General features: G+C 50.8%; 1 protein-coding gene across 5 annotated transcripts in view; it reads right to left on the reverse strand.

The window, feature by feature from the left end:
- The window catches only part of SYT2 (synaptotagmin 2), a 201,140-nt gene that overhangs the window by 18,953 nt on the left and 156,479 nt on the right, over positions 1 to 25,708 (reverse strand). For all 5 annotated transcript variants that reach the window (XM_039537409.1, XM_039537405.1, XM_039537408.1 and 2 more), the window contains 2 exons: positions 12,003 to 12,200; positions 5,928 to 6,097 (listed from right to left, as the gene is read on the reverse strand). In XM_039537409.1, coding sequence (XP_039393343.1) covers positions 5,928 to 6,097; positions 12,003 to 12,183 — 351 coding nt within the window. In that variant the 5' untranslated portion in view covers positions 12,184 to 12,200. The remainder of the gene's footprint in view (positions 1 to 5,927; positions 6,098 to 12,002; positions 12,201 to 25,708) is intronic.

The raw sequence follows: 25,708 nt of genomic DNA on the forward strand, positions 1-25,708 counted from the left end.
TCAGCACAGGGGACTTGGTTCCTCCAAGACCTGAAGGTCCTCATGAACGAGGAACAAGGAAGGCACCAGTGAGCCTGGGACTACTCCTTTGGGTGAAACACCTCTAGTGGTATTGGAGACAGTGGATCCACTTGGTCTGGAGAGGCCTGGGTGAAGGTAGATGGTACCAGGTGATATGGTTTCTTCAAAGAGTCCTTCCTCTTCAAGGAGTCCTTCTGTTTGGAAGAGTCCAATTCTGGTACCAACGGGTCTATTGTTCGCTGCTTGGTGGTGGGCTTTCAGTGCGCGGCTTTGCAGAAGAAGCCTTCCTTGGAGGTGTCAGTGCCTTGGTACCGTGACTGATAGGAGCTTCAACAGGAGTTGTGGTCTCCTTGCTCCCAGGTTAAAGCAGGTAAAAATATCTGTACAAGTGAGTCACAGTCTATAATGTCAAAAGGTAGCAGAGATGTAGTGTTCTGCCAGTTTCCCAAAAGTCTTTCAGGGCTACCCAGGATAACTCTGGGGATCGCTGCCTCCTTGTTCAGTTTTCTGCCCTGTTAGAATCCAAGCAGCCAAGAGATGAAGAATTTTTCCTTGTGTCCATATTTATTGCTTCTTCTCACAGAAGCCGAGCTGACAGTAACAGCTCCCACACACGCCTCATCTTCATAGATGTGGTGGGGTGGGGGAGGAATGCACTTAGCAAAGACTTTGATCTCACACACAAGGCCCATTTGCTCTCTCCGGTACAAGTTCTTCATTTGCATGACACATGGCTTCCTTCTCGCTTGATAGGTTACTTAGTTACAGGGGTACATACAACGCAGAAATTTCCCATTACATTATACCAGGGCACTGATAAGTGAAAACAATGCATACAACATCCCACTAGTTTTTCATGATGGTTAAACACATTCTTATACATCTACTTTGAACAATACTAACACACACATGAGCTGCGAGTTTGTCAGTTCTCAGCTGACACCTAGGCCTTGGCCAGAGCTGGCACTTGCCTTACCAGCATCACACCCATCATGGGGCTGGCAAGACTTGAATCCAGGGGTCTTGGGCATATGCGAAAAGGGGAGAAGGGGGAACCCCCTCTCCCAAAGCTAAGAAATCATGCTAAGAAAATGAAATAATGACACAACTAAAGCAGCAAGGCAGCAGACACTACAGAATTCAGTCTCGAGCCGCAGGCAGTTGAGGAGAAGCTGGAGGGGCACGGGACCACTCCTCCTCGACACCCTCGTACCGGAGCACAAGAATGCATATGGCATAGGCACAGACCCGCAGACACTGCTAACAAAAATACCTCCAGTCGAGTGCACCTGTGTATCCTCAGGCAGAGAGGCTATAGGGACAAGAACTCCAAGAACAGGGAGCAGCCCTGGGCGGAGGGAGGGCATGGCCTCCCTGCAGACGGGCCAAGAAGGGGAATGGGGATGTGGCCCTTGTGGTAAAGGACTAGAGTAAGAGCCCCCCAGCCTTTCCAGCATGGAAGGCTCCAGGAACCACCAACATTCAGAAACTGTCTCCCAAAGACAAGGCAAAGTGGTTTGTCCAAGAACTGTGGTGGAGCAGGAAATTGAACACCAGGCTAGTGCCCAAACCTCTGGCCCGTCCCTCCTGTCATGCATTAACTGCTACATATTAATCTATTCAGGGGAGGACCATGTAGCATTGATCTCTTAGATGTGAACAAGGCATGGGAGCAGAGCCACAGCTCAGCTGGGGAGCTCCCCTCTGACCGACCAGATCTTAGCCTCAGACACAACTTGTAGCCTGTGCTTTGCAAAATGGGGCTTTGTATAGTTGTCCTGCAGAGCAATTGATGTATTGGAGCCCCAGCTGCCCACTCTCCCTGGAGAACCCTTCAACATGCATTGGGCCTGCCATGCGTAAGCTTTGGAGCTAATTGGTGCATGGACAACCCCCCACTTTCCATGGCTGATAGAGAAGCGACATTCACTTTGCCACCTACCATGAGTTGCCATCCAGGTTAGTCAGAAAACATGAAGACAGAACAACACAGAAGAAGGACAACGAGAGCACAGAAAAGGAAGAGAAGGACATTATAGAGACAACCACTACAGAGATAATCAACAACACCCAATGTGCGTGAGAAACAACAGACTCCACCCACTTAAAGGCACACTGTACCCGGGCTGAGTGTGCCCACTGGAGTGGGCTCTATACTTTCAAGCAGTGAATTTGGAAAGTTTTGTCGGCACCAACATTGATTTTGTACATACTCAGCCAATCTCTAAAAGGGGGGTGCCCATTCATGCATTTTGCCCTCGCTACATGTATCTGAAACAAGCCAATTTCACCTTTCCCTTTAATGGAAAAGTGCCCAGCAAAGCCACTGTAGTTGCTACCAGTCCAGTGTTTCTCTGGAAACCAAAAGCACAGGAAGGAGAGAGAGCGAGAGAGAGAGAACATGATTTTCCTTACAAAGAGAACACGTTTACCGGGACAGCACCATACCCCGTTCTATAACCCTTGTCTTAAAGACAGAGATGGGTGGAGAAAGGAAACTGACATGAAAAGGACGGGAAAATGAAGCCACTGTGACATCCTGGCTAAGTGTGCATGACCGCGTCTCCCCTGGCTGACGGATACAAGCCCAGCTACTAGTGCTGGCCCCTGCAGAGATTCTCCTTTAGCTCAGGTGGGCGAGGTCTGTCTTTGCAGAGCAGCCCGGCTTGCTTTCTGCTCCATGGAGCATGTAAGAATAACGAGCAACTGTTTATTCAGCCCTTTTGGAATCCCCATCCCAGCTGTGGGCATCCTGAGGAGCTGTGCTCTTGTTGAGATCAGGCCCATGCCAGTGATGGCCGCCAAGTGCATGGCAATAGCTCTTTCCCCTGTTCCTTTGTATATGCATCAGCCTGTCGCTGCCACTGCAAGCCCTGGGTTTGCACTGACCCTCAGCCTCTGCCTCATACCAAGCAGCCTCCTGCCTGCTGCTAGGACTGTCCCTCCAGGCACTGCACCTCTCTTTAGTGCTCTGGTGCTAGGCGGTGTCACTAAGGCACCGGCCTGCCGTGGGGCAATGGGAACTCCAGGAGAAACAATCCTTTCCAAGCTCTAAGCAGGCCCACTGCACCCACGCACCCCTTGGATGCAACATGTTACCCTGAGCTCCCCTCCGCACCCTGTGGGGGCAGCATAGACTCCAAGGGGTACTAGCAGGTGATAAAAAGGGGCACAGATTGGCATGGTGGGGCAGGCTCCTTGCACCATTCCCTACTGCACACCTGCCAGGCTGGCCCTACAAGTGTCTTCCTAGATACATGGGGGTGGTGATTGCCTCCTAGGTTTCATCCTCTGCTTGTGTAAGTAGCAGGGACAGTGACGTGGGTTGGGGGATGCCACTGGTAACAGGGCAGGGTAAATGCACAGAGCTTGAAGAAGCAGTTCACTGAGGCATTCAGTCACCAATGATCAAGTCCTGATTAAGACTCGCCATCCCCAGAGGAGTGAGCCCTGAGCTTCACCTCACTAAAATGCCTCCTGCAAATGCAAAGATGCCAGCAGTATGGGCTATAAAATGTTCAGGTCCCAGCCTGGCCAGAAGGGGGGGTGGGGATTTGGAGCCTCTCCCATGACCCAGGCTCCACATGGCTGATCTGCTGGATTGCTACAAGGATCTGCTGCCATGGTGAATTGATTAAAACAAAAATGAGGAGTCCGGTGGCACCTTAAAGACTAAGATCTGTTAGTCTTTAAGGTGCCACCAGACTCCTCGTTGTTTTTGTGGATATAGACTAACGTGGCTACCCCTCCGATACTTGGTGGATTGATTGCCAAGTCCAATGGCATAGCTCCAAGCAGCAGATGCCAGCTGAAAGGGGAATGACTGATTGATTGGAAATCTCTAGTCCAGGTCTGAGAGGCATGTGCTGCAGACCAGTCTGTATATGGTGCTTTCCATAAAACGGGCCTTTGGGATCCCATCTGCCGTCCAGTATCTCTACAGCCCCTGACTTCCTATCTGAATAGGATCAGCCAGTCCTGTTGGGGCCTGATTCACACCAGTTGGCAGAACTCATGCTGTGGGCCCTGCTAATGGAAAGTCCATCCAGACAAGTCCCACTGCTGCGGGCAACTCCCGCTGTGCTGGGGCTTCGCTGCTGGCTGGCACTGCTGAGGAAGGTGCAGGGAGGAAGGCAAGGCCAGGGCATGCCAGTCTGGAATCATGGGGCTCCCATGGAACATGCCTCACCATTTCCCTAAGTGAAAAGAAAAAGGACACATGGGCAGAGGGGGGTGAGATTCCACCCTGGAAGAAACTCATGGGTTCTCAGGAAAACTCACTGGGCACTTTGTTTTCATGAGGGAAAGTACACAAAATGGGGGCGGGGGATGGTTTTTCAGCAGCTGTAGTCAGCAGATGATCCACCAGCACCTGTGAGTGTTGTTTGTGGGGTGCCACAGATCAAGTGAGCATCTGGTGTTCCTCTTATTCTAGCCATAAATGCTCTCCAGGAAGGGCCGATGAAGAGGTTTGGAGACAAGTTAGGACCCTGTTCTCAAACTTTTGCCAGCTCCTAGGACCAAACCTGACCCTAATCTGTTGGAAGCCTGTATGTGTGGAGTCTATGTTCCCCCTGGAACTTTTCAGTCTCATGCACCTCACTCTGCTCTTCTGGTTAGCAGCTATGACCGTTATGTGAAGCACTAAAATGCCTCAAGAAATGCTGCTCTCCCTGGCTTTCCAGCCCAAATCTCATGAGACATCCCATTTTTGTGATATTCCCAGTCCTGCTTTGTATACTTGAGTGGTTTGCAGTTTGATCATGGGTGGTTTGCAGTTTGCTAGGTGATCACTGATTCTGAACTTTGACTCTTAAGGATGTGCCTCATCTCACCATCTCCCCTGAGGGGACTGATTCTTAAAATGTGAGAATGACTAAAAGCAAAGAGGAAATGGGAGGAAATAGGAGGAAAGAAATACTTAAATGGCCTGAAATTTATGAATGGTGGTTCAGATAACACAATCTGCTGTTTTATACCAGTCAGACTCTCCGACGTCTTTAAGCTTTAGAAACAGACAGCGATCCTGTGGGGAACGTGAGATAGTTGTTGTATCAAATGATAAAGAACAGCAGACGCATTTCCATTCCTTGACAACAGAGAAGCAAACTCTGCTGATCAAGAGCAAAGAGCCCCATGTAACTTCCTGATTCCCTTGGCTATCTCCTATGTGTCCTCTAGGTTTGGGGGAAACAGTGCTATTCACGGGTGGGTCTAAATTAAAACCTGTGTTACAAGACATCTCTATAAAAAAGACTGCACAAATGTATAATGGTAGGTAATGTAAAGCATGCCATCTGCTGGCATGTTTCATGGCTGGCTTTGTTCACAAGTTTGTAGGGTCAATAAAGTTGTTATTTTGCAGCACGTCTCCCTCTGTCTGAAACCCTGTGTGTATGTGGAAGGTCAAAAAAACCTGGATCCAAATTCCGCATCTGAGGCCCATTTCTAGTTAGGAAAGCAACCCCCCATCCATACTGCAGAGGGGAAGACCCTATGACTCCTTAGCAAAATAGCTATTTCCCACCCAGTGTCTACAACTAACTCCTCACGCTGGTTAAACCCTTCCCAAGTGCCTTATGGGAAAGTAACCCACCCTAGGACTGCTGGGGAGCGTTGTCTCCCTCTGGCGGTACTAATCTACTACTGCATCAGTTTGATGCCATCACTGCTTTAGCCCTAGCTCATGTTTGTAGCGGTAGAGGTCCCTGGGGTTCAAATCCTGCTCTTGGCGAAAGCTGAGCTGGTTACCTTCACTCCCTGTATCTGAGGAACTGCACACTTCTGCTGCTGCTTTAGGAATAAAGGACTGTGTTTGTTTTTTCCCTTGGTCAAAATTACAAGCAGGTGCTTTCTAACATGCTGCTCAAGGGACCCGGCTGAGCCTTTACCAAGGGGCATTTTACCTGGTTTCCAGATTTCATGTCTTTCATGTTCATGGCATTCTTCATCCCTTTGCCCTTCTCCTTCTTGTTCTTCTTCTTCTTGCAGCAGCATTTTTTGCAGATGCAGAAGCAGCAGGTGAGGAGGAGCAGGCCACCTACCACAGCGATGGCAATCAGGGCCCAGGGAGGCACTGTCACAAAACAATGCCAGCCACATGATCAGTCTTGTGCCACAGCCACACCCGCAGCCGCCAGCACCCACCTGGTGCAAGGCCTTGGAAATGCCCCTGGGTTATACAGGGCATTTGTCATTGCAGGGCCTGCGGGCGGCTCATTGCCAGGGTCACACACAGGGCACAGGCAAGTTGGGAAAAAATGGTTACCTGCCTTTCGTAACTGTTGTTCTTCGAGATGTGTTGTTCACGTCCATTCCACATTAGGTATGCGCACGCCGTGTGCACGGACATCAGAAACTTTTCCCCTTAGCGGCTCCCGTCAGGTCGGCAGGGGAGCCCCCTAGAGTGGCGCCTCTATGCTGGTGCATATATACCCCTGCCAACACGATCCCACTTCAGTTCCTTCTTGCCGGAGATTCCGAAAGAGGGGAAGGAGGGTGGGAAGTGTAATAGACGTGAACAACACATCTCGAAGAACAACAGTTATGAAAGGTAGGTAACCATTTTTTCTTCTTTGAATGCTTGTTCACATCCATTCCACATTAGGTGACTCACAAGCTGACCATAGGAGGAGGGTAGGATTCATGGAGCAACTGATTGAAGAACAGCCCTGCCAACCGCCGCATCATCTCTGGCCTGCTGATTGACTGCGTAGTGGGCTGTGAATGTGTGCACCGATGACCAGGTGGCTGCTTTACAGATCTCCTGGATCGAGACGTGTTCCAGAAAAGCTGTTGAGGATGCTTGTGGCCTCGTCAAGTGAGCCGTGATCGCTGGGGCTGGAACCTTGGCAAGCTCGTAGCACGCGCGGATGCAGTCTGCAATCCACGATGATATACGTTGCGCCGAGACCAGAAGCCCTTTAATTCTATCGGCGATGGTGACAAACAACTGCGTCGACTTGCAGAAAGGTTTAGTTCACTCCAAATAGAACGCCAGGGCCCTTCGGACATCCAGAGTGTGTAGGCTATGGTGACTTGGGTCCACGTGTGGTTTAGGAAAGAACACTGGCAAACAAATGTCCTGTCCCATATGAAATTGTGAGACTATTTTAGAGAGGAATTTAGGGTGTGGCCTGAGTTGCACTTTGTCCTTATAAAAAATTGTATAAGGAGGCTCCAAGGTTAGGGCCCTCAACTCGGACACCTTCCTCGCCGATGTAATGGCCACCAGGAACGCCACCTTCCAGGAGAGGTGAAGGAGGGAGCAAGAGGCCGGGGGGGCTCAAATGGGGGACCCATAAACTTGGAAAGGACCAGATTAAGGCTCCAGGGAGGGACCGGCGGGCGTGAGTAGGGGAACACTCTCTCCAGTCCCTTGAGGAACCGCACCACCATGGGGTTAGAAAACACAGAGCATCCGGATTCCCCTGAGTGGAACGCTGAAATGTCAGCTAAATGCACTCTGATTGAGGAAGGAGCGAGACCCTGATGCTTGAGATGCAGGAGGTATTCTAGGAGTCCTGAGCTGTTTGACTATGTGAGTCCATATTTGACTATGTGAGTGCACGCCGCCATGTGCCCTAGGAACTGCAGGCAGCATCTGGCCGTGGTAGTGGGGAACCTCAGCATCGAGGTTATGACATGCTGGATGGCCAGGAATCTGGATTCTGGAAGGCTCACTCACGCCTGCATCGAGTCCAACCTTTGTGTTGGTATCAGGGAAGACTTGGGCACGTTGACGAGAAGACCCAGCCTGTGGAATGCGTCCAGGGCCACCGTCACATGGGAGCAGACCTCCTCTTCGGACCAACCCGTGAGGAGCCAATCGTCGAGGTATGGATATACCTGTATTCTCCTCTTTCACAGAAAGGCTGCCACTACTGACATGCATTTTGTGACCATGTGGGGGACTGCCACCAGGCTGAACGGGAGGACCGTAAACTGGTAATGATGCTGGTTTATGGCGAACCGCAGGAACCGCCAGTGAGCAGGGTGAATAGCGATGTGAAAGTATGCATATTTCATATCGAGGGCAGCGTACCAATCCCCCGGATCCAGGGACAGGATAATAGTGCCTAGGGATACCATGTGGAAGCAGATCTTGACTAAGAACTTGTTGAGCCCACAAAGGTCTAAAATGGGCCAAAGGCCCCTTTGCATTTGGGATGAGAAAATAGCGGCAGTAAAACCCCTTCCCCCTTAGTTTCCAAGGGACTTCCTCCACCGCCCCCGCCTCTAGGAGTGACTGTACCTCCTGCATAAGGAGTTGCTCGTGAGAAGGGTCCCTGAAGAGGGCCAGGGAATGGGGATGTGGGGGGGGGGGGAAGGAGGAGAACTGCAGCGTGTAACCCACTTGTACCGTGCGTAAGACCCAATGGTATGATGTTATACGAGACCACGCCTGGTAGAAGTGGGACCAGCAGTCCAAGAAACATGGGGAAGGATCTGGGAGCTGGGTTGGTACGCTGTCCTCGAGCGCACCTTCAAAACCCCTGCTTGTTGCCAGGCTGTGGCTTGCCCTGGCCCTGGCCTTGATTAGGCGTGTTATTCCGCATGCGTCTGTTGTCTCTGCCCCTCCTGCGATAAGGCTCATGCCTAGGGCAAGGCTGGTTCTGCCCCTGCTGCACCGGTTGGGGCTTAAATGGCTTCCTCTGAGTTGCCAGAGTGTGCATTCCTAACGACTTGAGGGTTGCCCAGGAGTCTTTAAGGCTATGCAGGCTGGCATCCGTCTGGTCGGAAAAGAGGCCAGACCCTTCGAAAGGGAGGCCCTGGATGGTATTCTGGACCTGTGGTGAAAGGCCTGAGGCCACGCCAAGCCTCAGAACCTGAGGTGACTGTTCTGGCTGCAGAGTCTCCTGAGTCCAGAGAGGCCTGTAAAGAGGTCTTGGCAACTGCCTTTCCCTCTTCCACAAGGGCCGTGAACTCAGGTTGAGAGCCCTGGGGCAAGGAGTCTTTAAATTTGGAAACTGCTGCCCAGGAATTAAAATTGTGCCTGTTTAGGATCGCCTACTGGTTTGCAATCCTTAATTGGAGGCCCCCAGAGGAGTAGACCTTCCTTCCGAAGAGGTCCAGACGTTTAGCCTCCTTGGCCTTGGGGGCCGGAGCTTGCTGGCCACAAGGCTCCCGTTCATTCACGGCTGAGACAACCAGCAAACAGGGACCAGGGGCTGCGGCCTTATGTCCCGTCGGTGCCAGCTTAGTGATGGTGCCGGGGAGCGGTCCGCCAGTGGAGCCGGTGTCATATGCTGGCTCAGTTCTGGTGCTATCGAGTCCCGCTGAGTCAAAGGTAACTGGGAGTCCACGGAGGCTGAGTTCGACCGGGACCAGCACCAGGAGCAGTGCCGGGGCGGTGACGTCGAGTGGCGCACCATTGCTGGCTTCCTTCTGGACGACACCCTCAGTGATGGTGCCGGAGGCTGCTCCTTGCCAAGGAGGGGGCTTGCCACCGACAACTCGATGAGGTCTTTTGCTGCCTCAAAGGTGCCTGGCGTGGAGGGCTGTTCTAGGATGTCCTCCAGCCCTTCTTCTGCACTCAACCCACTTAGCCCGGGGCTCGACGGGCCCTGCAGCACTGGAACCACCGGTGCCGGTGTATGTCCTGGGGCCGCACTGCCCCTCTGAGTGCTCGGTCCCTTGGAGGCGCCACCTTCTTATGTGGGGAGCGCCCTCTATTGCCTTTCGACTACCCCCTTCGACCGTACTGGAGAGGTCGAGCGGTGCCTGGGCTTGTCCTGTTGTTTCCGTGCCGCATGCTTGCGGTGCCCCACCAGCGCCAGATCAAGGACTGATGCCGGAGCACTCCACACCGAGGATGCCGGCACCGAAGCGGGATGGTCCAAAGGCCGCAGGTTGCGGCGCGGCCTCCATGAGTTACTGCTTGAGGCGAAAGTCTCTTTCTTTCTTGGTTCTTGGCTTAAAAGCCTTACAGATCTTGCAGCGCTCAATCTGGTGCGATTCCCCCAAACAGCGGAGACACGAGTCGTGGGGCTCACTGATCGGCATAGGCTTGCAGCACGTGGCACAAGCCTTAACCCCCCCGCCCCTGCAGGCCTAGGGCTGTTGCTGGAAATGACTTCCAGACACTTAAAACAAAGGAAGCTTAACTATCTACTATTACAAAGTGCTAACTACTGATAACTGTTAACTACAGCAACAAAGAGTCCTGTGGCACCTTAGAGACTAAGGCCTGGTCTACACTAAGAAGGGGGGTCGAACTAGGGTACGCAAATTCAGCTACGTGAATAGCGTAGCTGAATTCGAAGTACCCTAGTTTGACCTACTCACCCATCCAGACGCGGCAGGGTCGAACTCCGCGGCTCCCCCGTCGACTCCGCCACCGCCGTTTGCAGTGGTGGAGTACCGGAGTCGACCACAGCACTTCCGGAGTTCGAACTATCGCGTCTAGATCAGACGCGATAGTTCGAACCCCGAGAAGTCGAACTCACCGCGTCGACCCGGAAGGTAAGTGTAAACCTACCCTAACAGATGTATTGGAGCATAAGCTTTCGTGAGTGAATACCCACTTCGTCAGATGCATGTACTGGACGAAGTATTCACCCACGAAAGCTTATGCTCCAATACATCTGTTAGTCTCTAAGGTGCCACAGGACTCTTTGTTGCTTTTTACAGATCCAGACTAACACGGCTACCCCTCTGATATTAACTACAGATAACTTCTAACTACTGATAACTGCTACAACTGTGCACTTGCAAGGGACAGAAAGAGTTTTTCCAACGCCGCCACGGACGGTAAGAAGGAACTGAAGGGGGGTCGGGTCGGCAGGGGTATATATGCACCAGCATAGAGGCGCCACTCTAGGGGGCTCCCCTGCCGACCTGACAGGAGCTGCTAAGGGAAAAAGTTTCCGACGTCCGTGCACACAATGCGCACACACCTAACGTGGAATGGACGTGAACAAGCACTCGAAGAAGAACTCTGCCATTCGCCCGGTGATAACATGGTGTGTGATGTGAAATTACCGTGCAACAGCCCCTCCCCTGGCCGTTAAATGGCATTTACCCTGGAACTGAGCATTCTGACTCCCCACTACCCTAGTCCCTCCAGGGTAACTCCCCTTCCTCCCACCTGCCCCCTAGGGATACCACCTTTGAAATGCAAAAAACCCGGCACCCCCCTCACAAGGCAAGCCTGCTGCAACCCCAACTCCCAACCACAAGGCAACTCTGCAGCCCTCCCTCATTTCAATAACCCCTTATAGTATCTAGAGAGAGAACACATACAGATAAGACTGATAACATCACTTTCTTACTTACACTGGGGGAAATGAGGACACCACAACATCTTTAGCATGACAGAAACTTTTACCATTAGATATCCCAGTGCATTGTAATAATCATGCAAACCTTTAGACCCACGTAAAAAAACATAGCAGATTAAATTAGTTTTCTGGCAGCTCACAAATCCACAAAAAAAATGGCCAGGCTGGTCAACTACCAGCCACATGGTAATCCTCCCGCCCTCCCCCACACAGATACCACATGTTAACACCCCCCACCATCAGTCACTCCATGAGAACTCCCCACTTAACTCCCACCTCCCCCAGATCACTCCATGGTAACTCCCCACTTAACTCCCCCATCCCCAGTCACTCCAAGGTAAGTCCCCACTTAACTCCCCTCCGCCCCACAGACACTCCATGGTAACTCCCCACTGACTCTTCCCCCCGCAGTCACTCCATGGTAACTCCCCACTGACTCTTCCCCCCGCAGTCACTCCATGGTAACTCCCCACTGACCCCCCACAGTCACTCCATGGTAACTCCCCCCCACATAGGGTTTCAGTGACCAGTAATGGATGCCTAGGTCTCGTCCATCTCGCCCCAGTGTCTGTAAGGGCTGCCCAGCCATGCTCTAGCTGCACTGGGCTGAGCAGATGCCGGGGCCCATCCCTAGGGAGCTCTGCCTGGGCTGCTTTCAGAAAGGGATGCTGGAGGAAGGGCTGGTCGCCAGCTACTCACGGGGAATCTTGTTCAGCTCATTCATGAACTTGGCCTTCAGCTTGGCAAATATGTCCTCCTTGCTGTTACTCAGGCTCGTGGTGTTGGTCACGTTCTCCAGGGAGCCCACAGGCATTGCAGTGCTGACAGGCTCTGGAGCCACCACAGGCTCTGGGTTTTTCTTGGAGCCAGTCCCCATCATGGTTAGTTAAGGGCTTCCTGAAAGACACAGTAATGTTGCCAGTTACATGCTAGGCCCAGCCTGTCTTCCGCTCTCAGAGTCACCCGGGCAGTGTTTCCAGAGGTGATGCCTGTACCCAGTTCTTCATAAACCTGAAATCTCTGGGGCCATCTTTGGAATGCTTCAATAAAGGCCAGTTTGTTTCTCCCCTACTGGAGGGACACAGGGTCTAACAGAGTGAGGGGTAGCATGGGAGTTAGGACTCCTGGGTTCTCTTCCCCCTTCCTGTGAATGCTCCAAACAGCCAGTGGGGGATGGCTGCTGTGACTCTAGAGGGACATGTGACCAGGTCATCTGGTGCTGGACTCCATCTTTGGATGTCAGTATTTTTCCACTGACTGGCATGGTAACAAAGCTTTGAAACAAAGGGCTCCCGCTATATGCAAAAGCTATATAAGGCAGGGGAGTGACATCCTCTTCGTCCTTCACTGACTCCCCACTCAGAAGACTCTTGCAAACACCTGAAGAACAAAGACTGAACTGGGGGAAGTGCTGGACCCAGGCTGAAGGGATTTTTAGCCTGTGAATGGAACACCTGGGGATTCCAAGCTGTAAGCCTGTGCAGCTCGCCCCTTAAGCATCTGCAGCCTGCTTGTATCATCACTTAGGGTGAGAATCTACTATTCATATTCAATCTCTTTAGTATATTAAGCTTAATTTGAGTGTTTTGTTTATTTGCTAGGTAATCTGCTTTGATCAGTTTGCTATGCCTTATGATCACTTAAATTCTATCTTTTGTAGTTAATAAACTTGTTGCTTTATCTAAAACCAGTGTGTGGGAATCATAACTCAGGGGCAGAAGGCTGTTGCATATTCCTCTCCACATTGAGGGAGGGGGCAAATGTTATGACCTTACGCTGTACAGTTCCCTGTGCAGCACAAGATTGTATCATTTTGGGTTTATACTCCAGAATGGATGTGTGCCTTAGGAACTGGGAGGTGCCCTAGCTGAAGCCTTACCATGCAGGTTAAAGAGCCTGTCTGCATATAACTGCAGCAGGGTGTGTCCCTACCTGTATGAATGCTGAGGAAAGTGCAGGCTAGAGAGGGCTTTGCAGCTTGTCACAGCAGTACAGTGTAAAAGGGAGCCCAGGCTGCTGGGTCGGGGGGCCCAGTGGTACCCCAGTTCCAGGTGGGAACCCGTCACACCCATATCCCAGTTCCCTGCTCTAACCACTCCCTTAAGTAGGCAGAAGCCTCAAGAGAGGTGCCATTAAGCTGCTGGACTGTACATGACAGGGCATTCTCCTGCTTTTTCATCATCCCATGCAGGAGCCAGTTGTCAGTGCGGGCGGGGGCAATGTACAGAAGGACTCAATAAGCTGCCGTAGGGCTGTCACTGCTAATGGATGAGAAGTGGCCCTGACGACCCTGGGAAAAGGATGGGATTGTTATCAGAGACAGTTCAGCTGAGGAAGACCCAGGGACCACAGCATCATCTCTGGCTGTCAGGGCACTGACAGCTGCCAATCAGTGTGATAAGTAAAGCAGAAGAGAGGGGACCCAGAGGGTCAGCAGAGCTACAAACCCTACGGAGAATGGAAACCACTGGCCTCAGCAAACCCTTCCTGAGCAGGGTCAGCAGGAGCCTCAGCAGAGATCCAGCCTCCAAACTGTTCAGTCTCCCAGGGCTCCTTTGCAAACAGCCCCCTGACCTCTGCTATGCTCCAGGATCTCTGGCCACCACACCATGGATTCCCTCAGCCCCTGCCTATGAGCCTCCCATGTGTCAGGTCCTCACCCTTGCAACAGCCTCGAAGAGGCAGTAAGGGTCAGTGGTTTAAACAGGGCACCGTGAGTCTGGGTTCACATACCCAGCTTGCTACAGACTCCCCACGTGACCTCGGGTAAGTCACTTAATCTATAAGTGCCTCAGTTTCCCCATCTGTACAATGGGAGCAATAATTCAAAGTGCAGAGAGATTTGTAGGTTATGGTGTGTTTTTGCATCTGATTGTTAAATATATATGAAACTAACAAATCTGCACTGAAATCCGAGACTGGAATTGATTGCTGGGTGTTTGTATGTTACAGATGGTAAACTCCCTGGGCCAGCACAGGTGAGAGCACTTTGAAGGAACTGTGCTCAGAGGAGGAAATCTTTCTTAATGGAGATGAGACCTGAGGGAGAAGGAACCCAGCTTGACTCTCAGATCCCAGGCTGAGTGTGCAGGGCTGACAGCCAAAGAAACCCTTTTATGTGAGTGTCCTTGATCTTGATGCACTAAACAAGGAGCCCCAAGATGCAAATTCTGCATTAATATTATCATTGATTATCAGTAGGGCCCTACCAAATTCACAGCTTTGAAAAACACGTCCTGGACCGTGAAATCTGGTCTTTTGTGCGCTTTTACCCTATACAATATAGATTTCACAGGGGAGACCAGCATTTCTCAAATTGGGGGTCCTGACCCAAAAGGGAATTGCGGGGGGTGTCACAAGGTTATGTTATGAGGAGTTACGGTATTGCCACCCTTACTTCTGTGCTGCCTTCAGAGCTGGACAGCTGGTGAGCAGCGGCTGTTGGCTGGGCACCCAGCTTTGAAGGCAGCACCCTGCCAGCAGCAGTTCAGAAGTAAGGGTGGCAGTACCAAGCCATGACATGCTATCCTTACATCTGTGTTGCTGTTAGCGGCGGCTCTGCCTTCAAAGATGGGATCGCAGCCACCACTCTCCAGCTCTGAAGGCAGCACCGCTGCAGCTCGCAGCAGCACAGAAGTAAGGGTAGCAGTCCCATAACCCCCGTTCCCACAATAACCCTGCGACCCCTCCCCCGCCACACACAACTCTTTTTTGGACCCCTAAAATTACAACACTGTGAAATTTCAGGTTTAAATAGCTGAAATCATGAAATTTATGATTTTTTAAATCCTATGACTGTGAAATTGACCAAAATGTACCATGAATTTGGTAGGGCCCTAATTATCAGTATTACTGTAGCATCTAGGGCCCGAGTCGTGGGCCAGGACTCCATCATCCTGCTGTAGAAACACAGAACAAAAAGACAGATAAGAAGATCTTTAGGGCAGGGGCTAACAGCCCCTTTTCAGACTAGAGCCACATCTCCGGGCACCTTGGGGAGACAACAAATGCTTGATGGTAGAGGCCTGATCTTCAGAATCGGCACAAGAAGAGCTTGGCACGTTGGGTTCTGAGCTCTTGTGAAAATCTAGCCCCAACTGTGGGTGTTGGGTGCTTGCCAGTCTGGCCTTGAACTCTCCTGGGCTTGCAATGAGAGCTGGTGCCCACCTGCCCTTCGAGTTTGTAGCTTTTTTTTTCTTTTTTTTTGTTGCGGCTCTTCTTTAAAAGACATACCCACCAGGCCCAGCCAAGGGTTACACCACTAGTGGCTATGTCTGGTCTGTGTCTGATTGTTCTGGCCTGGGGAAAGTACCAGCTAGTTCTTCCAAAGGAGGAGGACCTTGTCTCACGCCCCTTACGAAGAGGCAGAGAACATGCAGGAGGTAGGAGCACCCATGGGCTCAGAGGGGCTGAAGCCAGAAACCAGGCCAAAGAAGACCCAATGGGTGCTGCTGGGGACTCGGAAGGTGAATGATCCAAAAGTACAAGGCACCATCACAAGGTCAGAGCTCACATGCTGGCTTCATCAGCAACAGGCCAATCATCCCATCTGGTACCAATGTCAGAGTAGGGGACAGGTGGGGTCTGCAAAGCTGAATGCCGACCCCAGCCTGATTCCCAGACAAGGCTCTTTCAGCATGGCATGTGCTGCCACAAGCCAGTCTAGACTCTCAGGCTTTATCTACACTGCATTGTAAGCTTGGACCTGTGGGACTCCAAGCCCACACTGCATTGTAAACTTGGGCTTACAATTGCTGGAGCCAGGGTCTCCCAACCATGCTAACACGTCCATACTGCACTATGCAGTCATTCTGACTCGGGTCTTTGGCTTGAGCTGCATCCTCACTGCAAAATGCCAGGGCTTGGACCCAAGTCACAGTGGGACTTGGGCTGACCTGCCCCCCTGGCAGGGTCCAAAGCTCAGGTCCTGAATTCTGGCTGACCCGAATCAGATGGATTTGTGTGTGGACAGAAAGGGGCCATGGGCTCAAACCTGAGTCACACCCCAGGCTTACTGTGCAGCATAGACATACCCCGAGTGAAATGAGCACTCCTGCTGCTGTGTGTCAAGCCCCAGCACATGTACCACCTGGGACTATGCCTCTGGGAGGCACCGAAGCGCTGGCCTGGCAGCACAGGGACAGATATGTCAGCACATGATGGGAGGGGAGCTGAGTCTGACCACGGAGCTGGCGTTCACAGGAGAGGGATTTTTGCCATGGTCACAGAGGGAGCTCAGTGCAGGGCTGTGAGACCAAAGGTGGAAGGTGGCTCGCAGTTTGACAGAAAGGGAGGTGGAATGGTGTATGTGTGCAGCACCCAGCATAGGGGCACCCTGACCTTGGGTGGAGCCCCTGGGTGCTACCTACTGATACATAGTAATAGTGAGGTGCCCCATCAGAGCACAAGCTGCTGTCAGCAGGGTGAGCCAGGAGAGAAGGGCATGACACTCCATTCCAGATTTGAACTTCCCCCTACACTGTTCTGCGCTGGGGGGGTCGCACTAGGCTCCTCGAAGCTCCAGAGAGGAAGCTGTGGATTTTCCCCCCAGTCCCTCCCCACTATCTAGGAGCTGGATCGAATTCTTTAACTGAGTCCGGCCAGCCACAAAAGGCCCTGCTTGTGGGAGGCCGTGAAGAGAGGAAGCAGAAGAGAACTCTGCTAATAACCACGCGCAGCCGCAAGGAGGCTGCGAGCTCAGCGGTGTGGCGCTGGAACCCACCCAGCTGAGAACGGAACTCGGCGCACGGACCAGGCGAGCTGCGCTGCCGGTTCCCTGCTGCAGCTCACGGCCCAGAGCTCAGTGCAAGCAGCCGCACAAATCCAGTGGGAGCCAGGAAGTGAGATTCGATGGAAGTTCTGCTTTCAATATTGATTACAATGGAGAAGCCGACAAACAGTGTGGGGGTTGTCAGACAGACAGGCCAGGCCCTGGCAGCCAGACTGGGAAGGAAGCTAGAGTCATGCTAGGAATATTTCATGTGAGTGAGTGAAAAACAAAAAAAAGTCCAACCCAAACCCCTCCCCCATTGGCCCTGCCTGCAGAGCAGAATGGCCCGGCCGTGACCAACAGGGGAAGCTGGACTGGCGGGTAGAGAGACTGCGCCCCTGCCACTTCAGAGCTGCTCCAAGGGCTCCTGCAGAAAGGAATGATTCAATGACCCCTGCTCTATGCTGCTGTAACCCCTGCAACTCCAAGGGGAGCAGTGGGTGCTCAGCACCTCAGAGAATGAGGCCCTCTTAGCTAGGTCCCCAGCTAGGGAGGTCGGTGCCTCACTCTGGGCCCCCAAGTTTGGAAATTTGCACCTAAATGTTTTCCCAAGGTCACCCAGCAAGTCAGTGGCGGAGTGGGCTGGTGTTCTCTCTCTCTCACAAAACACACACACACACACACACACAGAGCGGAGTGCAAATGCACACACACGTACACACACGTACACACACATACACACACACACACACGCTGGGGCATGCACACCCAGCACATCCAAAGCATTTCAACCAGCGTACTGCACTCCTTTATGAAAAGACTTCAGACCCGGTTTCTGTCGGTCCGTCCAGCCAACCTCGTCCATTTATCCCCTACAGAGAGCGCTGTGGGTGGAATGGCTGGAGACAATCGTTACTAAGAAACCCATCGCTCCCATCACTCCGGTTTCTGTGCCGTACTGCGCACTGCAGTGGCTGGGGGAACACGCTTTCAGGTGGCACCTGGGGAGTCTGTGCTCTTAACAATTTCTTCCTGAGTTACAGCACAGCACGGCAGCCTCTGCTGGAGCATTTGAAGGACACAGTTCTCATGTCCCCAGCCTTTAAACTCTTTGCTCCTGGAGCCTGGGAGACAGAGGAGCCCGACAATTCAAGTCCAGCCATAACGCGTCAGCTACGTGCAGTGCTGGTGCCATTGCTCAGATGCGGCGCAAGTATCATTCATGCGCCCGGAGCTCAGGAAAACAGGGCTCACCCAACGTCTCAGTGCTTTAGGCTGGCCCTTTGAGTGCTTGTTTCTGCTGGGCTCAGATGGGGGTGGGGGGTGCAGACTGTGACACCCAGGGACACATGGGCATGTCACCAGCAGCCCCCAAGGCTACAGCTGGTATGATGCTGCGCTTGGCCCTGGGGTTATAGTCTGGGCATTCCTGGCTTGAAAGTGCAATGACCCCACTGCCGGAGCAGCTGCCCTGCCAGTGTGAAGCACTAGCCAAGCTGAAGGACACCAGACTAGGCCCGGGGCTGAGGGTGGTGGGGTGGGGGCAGGGCCGAGGAGACCTCCAGGAAAGCAGCACTGACGCTAGATCTGCCCTGTTGCCCTACTACACACATGCTGAGGGACAGCCGACCATCCAATTCTGGTGCCCACCCATGGGCCCAATCTGGCAATCAGGACAACACCCCACACCCAAGAGTGTAGTCAGGTCCATGTGTTTGCCACAGTGTGTTCCCAGGGCAAGATCTCCAGGGATCTCACCTCCTTCATGAACCCCTTTCTCAGCACATTGATAGCTCTCACTGTTAACCACCCCGCTGCCTTAATGATCATGCTGATCCAAATCCTGGGCACCTTTACGCAGGTTCTGAATTCACTTCCCCTTTGAAATTAGAGACAGGCCTGAATCAAACCCTTGGCTCCAGCCCCCTCCCCGCTGCAAACTCGAGGGAGATTGGAAATCCCCAGCCAGATCTGTATTCAAATCCAGTGCCTGGTCCTTCTCTCCAGAATGGATCACACAGAATGGAGCCTCAGTTCCAAACAAGCCTGAGTGTTGGGAGGTTTCAAATTTGGAACCAGGTTCAAAATCGGTGGCACATGCTTCTCTCTGAAATGCAAGGCTCTTTCAGCAGCTGTGACAACACAGAGATGGGAAAGAAGCTCCTGGAGGGTCTTTATATTCACAGAAAGCTGTTAATGTGCCAAGGAAAAGCCTGCTCTCCAGTACAGTCCCCTCCAGGAACACCCAGCTCAGATGGCCTTAAACACAACACAACATGTGCTAGTGCCAGAGAAAAGAAGCAGCCCTCTGCTTATCCCCAGAACAGACTGCATCAATGCTGACCTCTCCATGGTGCCTGGCCAATGCAATGCAGCAGGGAACCTGTGGGGCAAGCTCAATCTCCATGGACCAATTGGTCTTTCCTCTCTCCAGGAGCCACTTACGATGTGATACGGACACATGTCCCGCATTGGGCTGAAATTTATCATTATTATTTATTATTTGTATTACTATCGTGCCTCAGAGCCACAGGCCAGGAACCCATTGCACCAGGAGCTGTACAAACCCAGAACAAAAAAGATAGTTTGCGACTCTGGGGGCTTACAACCTAAGACAAGAAACAACAGATGGTGCAAACAGACCCAGAGGGGAGCACAGGTAGGCAATACTGGTGAGCATGATGGGCAGGGGTCTCAGCATTTTTGTAGGCATCCTGGCAAAAGGATGTCCATTTTGAAGGACAATGGTGCGGTTTTGCGGATGTTCACGGGAAGTGCCTTCCGAGCAGGCGGGCAGCCCGGGAGACAGCACGGAGGTGTTTGAAAATTAAACAAGCGGGCGATGGAGGGTGGTATCACGGGCCAGTCAGCTCAGCAGGAAATGAGACGCCCACCAACTCTTCTCACGTGGGGCCCTTTAACCACTGAACAGATGGTGACAACTGTCAGTCACCACCAACCTTGTCTGGATTTGAGCCAGCAAGTCAGAGGTTAACGGCTTGGAGAGCCCACCACCTGGCCAGTGCCCTCTACATATTCATGACTTCATATCAATGCCTCTTGCCCATAAATTCACCCTCTCAACAATAAGAAAGGCGGGGAGGCTTATTTGGCTCTTTCAGGACTAACTGGTTCATGCTGCTAATGCAGGCAGCCTGGAGGCTGCTATGCAAGTGCCTCCATAGACTAAGCATAACAGATTCCCCCCCCCCCTCCCCACACACAGCCACCCCCTGTAATAATTTCCTATTTGAGAACTGGAGAGAAGGGGGGAATGACAGAGAGAATCCTGCACAAACCAATCTGGTTGAGGTGCGTCTAATGAGTCAATACGTCTTTGCTGTTTCCTTTCTATTATAACCAAGAGCGCTCAAGTAAATGGCACGTCTCCATCAATCAGGAGCTGGGGCGAGTCAACAACTGTGCTGCAGTTGAGATGACAGCATGTTACGGCCATAAAAGAAAACTAGAAGGGGGTGGGAGGGGAGGAGAAGTGAGGCTCTATCAATCAAGGCCCAATCTGTTGGTGGAAAAACAATACACACCAGCAGATGCTCATCAGTCACTAACGGGCTCTGCTTGGGGGAAATCAGCGACACCAGGCAAATTACCATTTTTGGTGCCATTTACTATTTTGCTGTTTAGGCAAAATAAAGTGTGTGTGTGTGTGTGGCGGCGGGGAGCTGCGCTGAGTGGAATCTAATGGGATCTCAAAAAACAAACGCCTCATATGTTGTCTATTCTATTGGTTTAGCCGAGAGGGCGAAAGATTGCCATTTATCAGTTGAAGATGTCCCATTAAAATTTAACTGGCCTTCACGTTTTTCTAATGTCCTTTGGAACAACAGGCTTGACCCAGCAGTCCTTTCACTCAGGTGAGTAGTTCGTAACCCCCCCCCCCCCCGGAACAGTCCCACAGGTGACAAGGAATAATAAGGTCCCTTGCTGCCTGTAGATCACAACGGACATTACTCTGGAGGGTGAAAATTCCTATGTCCGTTTTGCATAGGGTTAAAGCTAAGGTTACGCCCCCCCCTCCCCCATCCATACTGATGCACCCAAAGGAGGAGCCTGATTTTCAAAGGCTTTGGAAGTTCTGAAAATCAGGGCACTTATGTATCTATCCAACGTACCTATACAGATACCGTTATGGTCTATCTAAGGTTACCTCTCCACTGCAAAGGCAGGCACGCGGCAAGGAATCAGGCTGGGTCAACTGACTTGGATTCATGGGGCTTGGGCTGCGGGGCTAAAAATAGCCATGTAGATGTTCAGGCCAAGGACTCAGAGCCCAGGCTCCAGCCTGAGCAGCCACACAGCTATTTTTAGCCCTGTAGCATGAGCCCTGCAAGCCCGGGGCAGTTGACCCAGACTTTGGGACTTGCTGCCGAAGTGCAGTCAGGCCTATAAGCTTCACCATCTTTAATGTGTTGATCCTCACAACAACACACCTGTGCTATTAGCCCCATTTCACAGATGCGGAACTGTGGCTAAAGGTCACACAGGAAGTCTTTAGCAGAGGAAGGACCTGAACCCACCTGTCCTAGTCCTCAACCCTAGGCACACACCCTAACCACTAAGTTCTCCTCCCCGCTAGATATCTGCATTTGAAAGCTTCGACCGTAGCGGATTACCCAAGATCATACTATGATGGATTGGACGCCTGGGGAAGCCACCTGATGTGCTGAGATACCACTGAGTCTACCTGTTCTGCCAGCCTGGGCCCCCTGTAACCTGTCTTGCTGAATCGGGCTCTTAAAACCTCCTCTAACACACACAGAGGCAGGGCCGCACTCAGCTGCAGATCAGCTCTGGGAAGACTCAGTTTATGGGACTTGCTCCAGCACTCAGATGTCCCCCTTCCTTGGTGTACAGACCCAAAGATATATTATATTTGCCTCTTCCCTCAATGTGGAAGAGGGTATGCACAATTTCCCCCCCCCCCAATTAGAAATCACACAGACTGGGTTGTATTATAAACTAGAAATAAATGTATTAAATATAACAGGTGCATTTTAAGTAGTTAAGGAGGTAGCAGACAGAACAAGGCAGATTACTAAGAAAATAAAACAGAGCACACAAACGAAGATTAATACATGAAAGAAAGTGGTTACATGTGAGTTCTCACCCTAAATGTAGTGCCAGTGTAGACAAGCCCTTAGCTGTTTCCAGCAGTCCTCTTGGGTGGGGTAGCAGGGGAGAACTGACGACTTCGGATTACCTCACTCCCCACCCTTAAATAGGATTTGCATAAGGTGGGTGTCCTTTGTTTCCCCTTCCCTTCCAGTGGAAAGTTACAAGAAGTCCCAGGTAATGTTTTAGTATCAGGTGACAAGACCACTTGACTCTGTAGGGGCCCTGTAGCCATTCTTCACAGGGTGAACCACATGGTCACAGGCAGACTAAGCTATTTAATGTCCATTGTTCTTGTTGATGGGCCATCCGCCCTCTCTGGCTTTTCCATTGTTGTACCTGAAGTGTTAGCAGTGGATGTCATCCAAAGTAACATAGTTGAAATACAGATACATAGTCAATACTCCTAACTTCAGATACAGAAATGATACAGGCACACAGATTGGATAATCGCATTCAGTAAATCATACCCTTTCCAGTGCTATCTCACATGAGCCATCCGGCATAAAGTACATCTCAGTTATGCCATATTTATATCATAAGCCTATTTTCATAAAGAATATTGGAATGACACCTCACATACCAGAGCTGGAAAGAGAACCAATGGCTTCTGAGTACCAGTCCAGTCTCCTGGACCATGCTGCCTGCTTGCCATGGGGGCTGCTCCTTGTAATGATAGGTCCATGGCTACCACCATACAGGAATCTGAGAACCCCCAGAAAGCTGCATGCGAGTCTGGTACAGGAGTGCTGGAGCTCTGCTAATCAGAGTACTACCCCGTCTGCATCCGCTTGCATTTACTTCCCAAGAAACTGCACTCGTGGGAGCACAAGTTTGTGACATCAGACCCCAGAACTGAAAATAGCAAATATCACCCTGGCACCAGAAAAGGCTGTCAGACATTTAAGAAGTAATTACATGTAGCCACTTGGGTCGTCCTACAGCTGATTCCTTCCCCCTCGCCACCATTTATTCTCCCTAGAAATGAGCCGACTCCTGAAAGGACTCTTCAACAATCAGAGGGGGGAAAAGAAACTTTGCTCAAAATGGCACCAATGTAGGGCACTGGAGAGGAAAACGCAGAGTCAGTTACAGGCTTGCGAGGAACAGATAAGAGCAGCCAGAAAGCCGAGTAAAGTAGCTGTGCCAAGGGGTTAAGGAGAATGAGAAGGGCTTTGAGATATACATTGGGGGGAATATAAAGAGAAAAGCAGCAGCATTAATAACTGAGGAAGGAGATGAAACTGATGATTTAAAAACTGCTGAGCTACTGAACCGGCTTTTTCCAAATCTGTCTCCACTGAGAAAAGAATAAAAGTTTGGATGAGTAGGAAATAATGAAGAGCTTGTGTAGATCTAAGGGTTTGGCTACACTAGAAAGTGCCACTGCTTTAACTCTACTGGGATTATTAAAACAGCAAAACACTAGGCATTGGACTGCTATATCAGTAAACAATTGCTAAAACTTCTGCACCCCCATCCCCCTCTCAGACCAGTAAAACTTTTCTAGGGTAGAGCAAGCCTAACTGCTGATACCTGGAGTAAATGGATGTACACAACTCAGCATCCAGATTATCCTGTTTGAATAGAATTAGCTCATGGATTTAAGGAATTTTTGACTATATTTTTCCTAATGTCACAGAGAACTAAATATGGAAGTCCTGAAAATGTGTCACCAGTTTTCAAAAAAGCAAAGCAGGTCGATCCTGACAATTCCTGCTTGCTATAATTAGCTTCACTGCCAGATAAAAGTAATTCAGCAAATTAGTGAGAGAACAATCAGAACCCTCAAGAGGACTTTGGAAGCCGGAGCAATAAATGGTACAGATTTATAAACAAACCAACCATGCCGGACGTGCTTGATCCCTTTGTAAGCAAATTACAGATTTAGAGGATGAGTGGCATGCAGTTGATGGGCTTTAGTAAAGCATTTGACACAGTGCCTTGCAAAACCATACTTGAAAATGTAATGCGTGCAGCTTTGGAAATGAGCATTTGCACAGCTGACAGAACTGACCCAGACAGTAATGTCTTCGGGAAGAGGCAATGCAAATTCTGATTGCTTTTCTCCCCCAAAACGGTAGCGGATGTTCATGAACTTTTATCCCTGTACCTGAACAGTGCACAGAAGCCTCTCTCAGTTTCTGTTCTCCACATACAAATCCTTCCCTATCTTATTATTTATTATTTCTATTACAGTAATGCTCAGAGACCTCAACTGGGATCGGTGCCCAATGGCACTAGGCACTGCACATACACACGGAGACAGTCCCTGTTCTGGACAGTTTAGAGTCTAAACTGGCTGAAAGAAGACAAAGTCTTATTTTACAAAGGTAGCGAACTTGAAGATTTTGAAACTGACTAGTTAAAATACTGCTTGTAGTGTTGTTACAGCTGTGCTGATCCCAGGATATGAGAGAGACAAGGTGGGTGAGATAATATCTGTTATTGGACCAACTTCTGTTGGTGAAAGAGAGAAGTTTTCAAGCTACACCAAGCTCTTCTTCAGGTCTGGGAAAGGTACTCAGAGTGTCACAGCTAAATACAAGGTGGAACAGATTATTATGAAGCATAAGGAGTTAATACACATTGCAAGAGACCATTCTTTCAAGACACATGTTGCAAGAAGTTGGCCGTTATCACCTCTGCAGTCGTAGGACACAGGAGGGTTAGTGCATTACACAGATGGCCATTAAAATACGTCAACTTTCAGAGCCCTAACTTTAAAAAAAACCCTTTAAAAAAACCAAAATTATGGCTGAGGTTTTCAGCACTGCCCAAAGGATTTGTTTCATGTAAAATTAAATCCCCTCGATGGTTTTGCAAATCCCACTCTATAAGGATGTGCTCTTCCTCTCCAATATTGATGTTCAGAAGGGTCTTTTGCATGTATCACCACTAAACATTCCTGTCTCCTCTCTGCCCACTTTAAACCCACTCTCCTGCCCCTTCAGTTTAAGGGTGTGTCTATATTACAAGCACTATAGCAACGCTACACCTACAGAGGCGGAAGGGGCTTTTCCATTGCTGTAGTGAACCCACCCCCTCAAGAGGCAGCTGCTAGATTGACAGAAAAATTCTTCCATCAGCCTAGCAGTGTCTACACAGGGGCTTAGGTCATCTTAACTACGGCTCTCAGGAGTGAATTTTTAACACTCCTGAGCAACGTAGCTACGTTTTAGGCGTAGGCCAGACCTAAGTTACAGCTCAGCTGTTGCTTTTACTGAGGTTTGAGGCTGGTCTACACTAGAAAGTTAGGTCGAACTCGCTACGTTGCCCAGGGCAGGTCCACACTACGGGGGGGAGAAGAGGGGAGATCGATCTAAGTGACAACTTCAGCTATGTGAATAACGTAGCTGAAGTTGACATACTTAGATCTACTTACCTTGGTGTCTTCATTGCGGTGTGTCAATGGAAGAGCGTAGATTTCCCCTTGCACTTCTCGTTAAGGTGGAGTACCGGAGTCGATGCTAGAGCAATCGGCGGTCGATTTATTGCATCTGTACTAGGCACGATAAATCGACCCCCACTGGACTGATCACTGCCCATCGATCCGGCCAGT

This window comes from Mauremys reevesii, linkage group 4, assembly GCF_016161935.1.
Source record: "Mauremys reevesii isolate NIE-2019 linkage group 4, ASM1616193v1, whole genome shotgun sequence".
In the NCBI taxonomy this organism is placed as follows: Eukaryota; Metazoa; Chordata; order Testudines; family Geoemydidae; genus Mauremys; species Mauremys reevesii.